Genomic DNA, 6,123 nt, shown 5'->3' with positions numbered 1-6,123 from the left:
TCCGACTCCGAATGAAGTTCTGCTTTGGAACGGAACGTAAACAGTGTCGAGCTGTCAAAATCAAAAGTCAGCTTCTTTCGGTATGTTGTATTTAAATTTTATTTGCATATTGTCTATTCTTATAAAATTACGATCATATTTGTGTGCTGGGAAAAAAGGAAAGGCATCGGTTCAAACTACTTTCAAATGAATCCACAAAAGTGCTTCTCAAACCGTTTTTTTACTTAGAAAAAAATTGATGTTCGATTGGCAACACTGCTCGTGGGCCGTCCAGAAAAAGGCCACATTCACGCCACTGTCAAACTTGTTTTGCAAACAAAAAACAACGCCGAGGAGTGCTTCGTGACGCTCTAATATTTTTGCAGTGAAATTGTTATTTTGTTGCACGAAATGGATTCCAATTCTCCGCCCAAGAACGATCACCCGATGGAGTGTTCGACTCCCATCAATGCCGATTTGTTGAACGACCAGAAACGTCGCAGGTAAGTGCAGAGCGCGAGATCAAGTGTGCAACGACGCCCTAAGCTTTCCCGCTTACTTTGTCCCGCACCCCAAGCTCGTCACGATCGATCAAAAGGAAGCGATTCGACGATGAAATTGTCGAATTTAGCATGAGCACTCCGATTCAGCAGATCAAAAACGTTGCCAACCGATCACGAACGCTATCCCAATCGACAACCACCTTCGGAACATCGGTTCCACCACCACCGCCACCATCAGCACCGACCGTATCGTCGCCACCGGGCACGACGGCGACGACAACCGAATCGCCAACAAACGTTTCAACGGAACCGATCCAAATGGCGGATCCCTTACCACAAACGCCTCTCCCAGCGGTGGTGGCCCCTGCGCCTCCGGTACCGGTGGCTTTGCCACCACCGCCGGCACCGAATCCAGCTACCAGCATTCTGCAGCAGCTCAACTCGAACGCGTCCGTAAACGAAAAGAAGCGCACGCTGAAGAGCAGCAAGAAGAATAAGAAGAAAAGCACCATCCAACAGGTGGCAACGAAGGATCTCGGACGCTGGAAACCGATGGACGATCTCGCCCTCATCACCGGCATCCTCCAGACGAACGATCTGCGTATGGTGCACCGTGGCACCAAGTTTTCCTGCAAGTTCACCATCCAGGAGATGCAAGTCCGCTGGTGTTCACTGCTTTACGAGGAACCCATTTCTCGCATTGCCGTCGCGGCCATGCGCAACCTGCACCCGGAGATGGTGAAAAGTGTGCAGAGCAAGGCACTGTTCTCGCTGGCCGAAGAGGAACTACTCGGAACGATCAAATCGAACGACAACCCGACGCTCGAAACGTTCCAGGAACTGCTGGACAAACACTCGTCCACCTTTTACGATGCACGGACGCCCAAAGCGCTGCAGAGCCACTGGCAGCTGATGAAACAGTACTCACTGCTGCCGGACCAATCCGTTCAGTCGCTACCGAAGAGTGACAACATTCTGAGTTTCTCCGATGCCGAGGACCTCATCAACGATGCCGAGCTGGCCGAGCCGCGGGATGAGGCACTGGAAACGGAGCTAACGCTTGCGGATCGGAAGAGCAAAAAGGAGATTCGCAGCCTAGAGAACGAGCTGAACCGGTGGAGTGTGTTGGTCGATTCCCTGACGGGCATTGGCTTTTCGCCCGGTTTCGACGCTCAAACATTGGCCGTCATCCGGGGGCGTATGGTTCGGTTTCTGATGCGCTCGCGTGAGATTGTCCTCGGTCGGACGACGAAGGACACCACGGTCGATGTGGACCTGTCGTTGGAAGGGCCGGCGTATAAGGTGTCCCGCAAACAGGGCACCATCAAGCTACGCTCGAATGGCGATTTCTTTATCACGAATGAAGGCAAACGGCCGCTGTACATCGATGGACGCCCGCTACTGTGCGGACACAAAACGAGGTTGAACGATAATTGCGTGATTGAGGTGAGTGAGCAGAAACGGTTACAGCCATTGGCCATCGAAACACTCATGGCCTGTCTTTCTTCTTACAGATCTCCAATTTGCGCTTTGTGTTTCTCATCAACCACGAGTTCATCAATGCGGTGCGGCAAGAGAGTGCCAAAATGAATATTCCTCTCAATTGAACCCCGGGCTCCAGGGTTTCGTATGCGCCAAGGATTGAACTAAACATTAACCGATCATACCTGAACTATGTGTCCACAAACATTTAGTACAATAAAACCGAAACCCAACGGATATTGGGTCCTTTAAACTGCGACCGTTTGCTTGTTTCGATGAACAATTTTCTAAAACATCCGAACCCCGAAAAATTTGAAATGGCAAGTAATAATACTGAAATACTGCAAAAATATTCTCAATAATAAAAATATTCTGACCGTATCATGTTCTTGCGAATGTTTTAAATCCCTCGGGTAAGCCAGAAATGAGATTGATATGAAGCGTGGCTACGCACGTCGGGAACAGTTAGTTTTCATTATAATTTTATTACATGGGACAGTAAATCGCATCGGCCTCGAGCTGGGTTGCGAAGCAAACGGGGCCGCAAAGCCCGGCAACCTTCCCTACGGGCATATCAAGTAACTTATCAAGTAATTCTCAGAAAGTTTCCCTCATTTCGTCGCCTCGCGGGGAATCGCCGCTTATTTTTTGTTTTCACCATCCTTATCCTTATCCTTATCCGACTGCTTTTTGTCTTTGTTGAGCGAACCGACGGCGTTGCGGACCGCTTCCGAGTGTGGATCCACGCCGGGCAGATTTTCCAGCACGCTCATCAAGTAGGCCGGCGACACGCCTACTATTTCGATCTCCTCTTCGTCGACCTCCATCGGTGTGTCCTCTTGCTTCTGCCGTTTGGCTGGCTGCGAGATCGGTTCCTGGGCGTCCTGCATCGACATTTGCATCGCGAACGCAATCTGTTCCTCCTCGGTCATGTTGGCAAAATCCGGCATCGCATCGTCCGGCATAATTTCTGTTGACAGTGCCAAAGCCCGCTCGAGCATCGCTTCCTCCGAGTGGGGTTCGCTGGTGCGGGCCGCACCGCCACTGCTGCTACCGGCCACCGCTGCACCACCTGCCGCCGAAGCACTCGCTCCCAGTGCAGTGCCGGCCTCGGCACCGGCGGTGCCCGATCCGCCGCTCTCCGCCGCACTGTTGGCCGTAGCTCGTCGTTGTTCCTCTTCCTGGCGCAAGCGTTGCTCCTCCATGGAAACACGCAGAGCCAGTGCCAGCTCGGGATCTTCGTTCGGATCGACGCCAAACTCAAAACCGGCACCTCCCAGTCCCGCTCCACCGCTGCCATCTTCGCCCTGTATGATGGGCGACGATAGGAGCGCATCGGAGAACACGGAACCACGCGGAACGCACACCAAGTGCGATCCAGTTCCATCCTTACCGTTCAACACGTTCACGAACGCCGTGAACGTGTCGTTGTTCTTCTGATGGTCACCGAAGCTGACGATGTCCACGTATACCTTCTCCTTCTTCAGTTTCTTGGCCAACTTGACCAGCTCCCCTTCGTCGTGTGCCACCGGGGAACCGACAAACACGACAATGCGCATCTTATGGTTCTTACCCTGACGGTGCTTCAGCACAAGATGTGCAATGCGCAATCCCGTCATCAGATTGATGTTGCCTTCCGGATTGACCAGGTGCAGCTTCGAAAGAATGCGGCCAACGTCGCTCGTCAGCGTTGCCAGCACCTCCGTTGTGTTGGAAAGCGTCATCAGCCCGACATTGTTCTCCGGGTTCGATCGAACCTTCGACAGGCACACCAAATTGACGCCATCCTTCTGTGCGTTCAATCGCGTCGGAAAGTAGTCTCCGTTGCGCTGGTAATCGCTATTGTCGAAACAAACCATCGTACTTTCGAGCACCATTTTCGCTCGGACGTGTTTCTGACGCTAGAAATCAGATTGCTGTGCAGATTGCTTTGTTGTTGGTGCTGCTCACTGCAATAGAAGAACGGATTGGAAACGAAATTGTCAAAACTTGCTGAATCCATCAGGCCGTGCCAACTTTTATCCATTACCTTAGGGCTCCGCCACTTGGAATTTCACGATAACAATACACGAAACCTTTCTTCTTTCCGACTACGAAAATACAGACAGTTCCGAACGCAAATTGCTTCGTAATGTCCGAGGCTACAGAATGACGTCTCAGCTTCACGACGTTTGTCGTCTGTCAAATTAAAGTCATTGCCCAGAAGGGAGACGTTACCATAGGGTGTGTGTTATGTATTCGCTCTGGTCCCTTCGATAGCTTCGAGAAGAGAAGTGTACTTTTCAAAGCTATCAAATTAGCCATTTAATCACTCGATGAAATCCCAAGCACTCTTATCTAACTGTAGTATTCCTGTTTGGTCTACTACGATTGGCATTTCAGATGTTGTCATACGCAAATAAAACTGAACGTATCTTCTTTCCAATTAACACATATTAGTATTTGACTGTTCTACACGATAATGGTTCAGCAAAAAGCGCGCTCTATGCTTGTGGATGCTGCTTACAATCGGACCCAAGACATGGATGAGCGGATGCGCATGTAGTCGGGCAGGTTCTCGACCGGTCCGACGGATGCCACAGCTGGGCAGCGATCGAAAATGTACTTCATCGCAGCATTGCGTACATCGCCCGCCGATACGTTTTCGATGCGCCGCTCAAGCTCGTGCAGTGGATCGCGGCGTCCTTGGCGCAGCACCTGACGTCCAATGTCCTCGCAGACGCCCCGCGGTCCTTCCAGGTCGGCCAGCAGGCTCGTCTTCAGCTGACGCTTGGCGCGCTCAACCTCTCCATCGGTGACCATCGTGCAGAGACGCATCCACTCGTTCTGCACGTTGAACAGCATGTCCTCGCACGCCAGCGGGTCGCACACGAAGTAGATACCCCAAAGACCGGTGTCGCGGTAGGTCAGGTTGAACGACTCAAAGTTGTGGCTCAGCTTGTCGTGGGCAGAAGCGACGGCCAGCTTCGAGGCGCTATTGACGCCAGCGCCGTGCGAACGGTCCCACGAACCGATCAGCGAGGCTGCGACGGACAGCGGCAAAGCATCCGACTCGTTGACACCGCAGCCTTGTACGGCCACGGCGACATGAGCCAATGGCACGGAATCGTCGCGGACGCGCACTTCCGAGCCGGTGTACCGCACGGGCGACAGAGTCGGCGCCTTACCGTCGAACGTTGTTCCCACTTTGCCAAGGTGCTGCTGAGCCAGTTTCTCCAGCTCGCTTTGGCGTACGTCTCCGGCCACGGCCAACACCATTCGCGGGGCCTGGAAGTGCGAATCGACGTACCCGCGCAGATCATCCCGCTTGATTGCGCGCACGTTAGCGGTCGGGCCCCACACGCTGTTGGCAAGGGATGTTCCCTGATAGGCGGTGGCGTGCAGGTGGTCAAACACCACGCTGCGCAGGTTCTTGGCCGCCACTTGCTCCATTTCGCCCAGTAGCACCTCTCGGGCACGTTTTACATCACCATCGTCGAGTTTTGCGTTCTGCACGACATCAGCCAGCAGCTCGACGACCTTCGGGACATCCTTCGAAAGGCAGCGCGCCTGAAATACGGTCTCTTCACGACCGGTCGTTGCGTCAACACTGGCCCCCAGACTCTCCAGTTCCTGTTCGAAGGCCGACTGCGAGCGCTTGGTCGTACCCTTGAAGGCGACATGCTCGAAAAAGTTGGCCGTGCCGTTGTTGTGTTTGTCCTCGTACCGCGAGCCCGCATCAACGTACAGACCCACGGTGGCCAGCTGCGTCGGAAGGGTTTCACTCGCCACGCGCAGACCACTGTCCAGTGTGGTTACCTCAGTCGCTGGTTCGTTCGACAGAGCCGACCGGAAGGCAGCGGCGTACGACGAGGCCGCACGCGCCCCAACCAGTGCCGGGCTTCGAAGGTTGGCGGAAATTTTCAACAGCGATGCCATTTTTTGTGTCCCCTTTTCTGCACAAACCGCTGGACTTTTCGACTTCGTTGAAAATCTGCTGTTACGACAAACTTTTCGTGTTATCGTTGGATTTTTTGCACTGTTTTTTCTTCTCGCTCAACTGTCACGGGCGGATGACAGCAGAGCGAAATTCGCCAAAGGCTCTGTTACCAAAGGGATCGCAGGAAGCTATCTACTGTGAAAAAGGAACGCATTTTTAACGCATATAATAAAAGCAGTT

The 6,123-nt window shown here is 53.0% G+C and overlaps 3 protein-coding genes across 3 annotated transcripts; 1 reads left to right on the top strand and 2 right to left on the bottom strand.

Moving 5' to 3' along the window:
* The first annotated feature begins 332 nt into the window (after window positions 1–332).
* LOC131216278 (microspherule protein 1) lies at window positions 333–2,170 on the top strand. Its single transcript, XM_058210729.1, has 3 exons — window positions 333–482; window positions 557–1,928; window positions 1,997–2,170. Exons 1-3 carry the CDS (start codon window positions 391–393, stop codon window positions 2,087–2,089), a joined length of 1,557 nt encoding a protein of 518 aa, XP_058066712.1. The 5' UTR covers window positions 333–390; the 3' UTR covers window positions 2,090–2,170.
* A 265-nt stretch (window positions 2,171–2,435) lies between these two features.
* Window positions 2,436–4,105, bottom strand: LOC131209306 (26S proteasome non-ATPase regulatory subunit 4). The gene is made up of 2 exons (XM_058202346.1): window positions 3,994–4,105; window positions 2,436–3,913 (listed from the first exon to the last, which is right to left on the bottom strand). The coding sequence occupies exon 2, from the start codon at window positions 3,839–3,841 to the stop codon at window positions 2,606–2,608; it is 1,236 nt and encodes a 411-aa protein (XP_058058329.1). The 5' UTR covers window positions 3,842–3,913; window positions 3,994–4,105; the 3' UTR covers window positions 2,436–2,605.
* Window positions 4,106–4,371: 266 nt separating this feature from the next.
* Window positions 4,372–5,986, bottom strand: LOC131206663 (mitochondrial-processing peptidase subunit beta-like). The gene has a single exon (XM_058199322.1). It carries the CDS (start codon window positions 5,880–5,882, stop codon window positions 4,467–4,469), a length of 1,416 nt encoding a protein of 471 aa, XP_058055305.1. The 5' UTR covers window positions 5,883–5,986; the 3' UTR covers window positions 4,372–4,466.
* Window positions 5,987–6,123: the final 137 nt, after the last annotated feature.

The sequence above is a fragment of the Anopheles bellator genome, chromosome 1 (genome assembly GCF_943735745.2).
Source record: "Anopheles bellator chromosome 1, idAnoBellAS_SP24_06.2, whole genome shotgun sequence".
Taxonomy (NCBI): Eukaryota; Metazoa; Arthropoda; class Insecta; order Diptera; family Culicidae; genus Anopheles; species Anopheles bellator.
This window is presented reverse-complemented; position numbering and strand designations above follow the sequence as displayed.

What these genes read in the sequence shown, in the direction of transcription:
- LOC131216278 (XM_058210729.1), top strand. Translation starts at nt 391, where the DNA reads ATGGATTCCAATTCTCCGCCCAAGAACGATCACCCGATGGAGTGTTCG. An exon ending in AACGACCAGAAACGTCGCAG is followed by an intron (nt 483 to 556) that starts GTAAGTGCAGAG and finishes CCGCACCCCAAG; the next exon opens with CTCGTCACGATCGATCAAAA. An exon ending in ACGATAATTGCGTGATTGAG is followed by an intron (nt 1,929 to 1,996) that starts GTGAGTGAGCAG and finishes TTCTTCTTACAG; the next exon opens with ATCTCCAATTTGCGCTTTGT.
- LOC131209306 (XM_058202346.1), bottom strand. Translation starts at nt 3,841, where the DNA reads ATGGTGCTCGAAAGTACGATGGTTTGTTTCGACAATAGCGATTACCAG.
- LOC131206663 (XM_058199322.1), bottom strand. Translation starts at nt 5,882, where the DNA reads ATGGCATCGCTGTTGAAAATTTCCGCCAACCTTCGAAGCCCGGCACTG.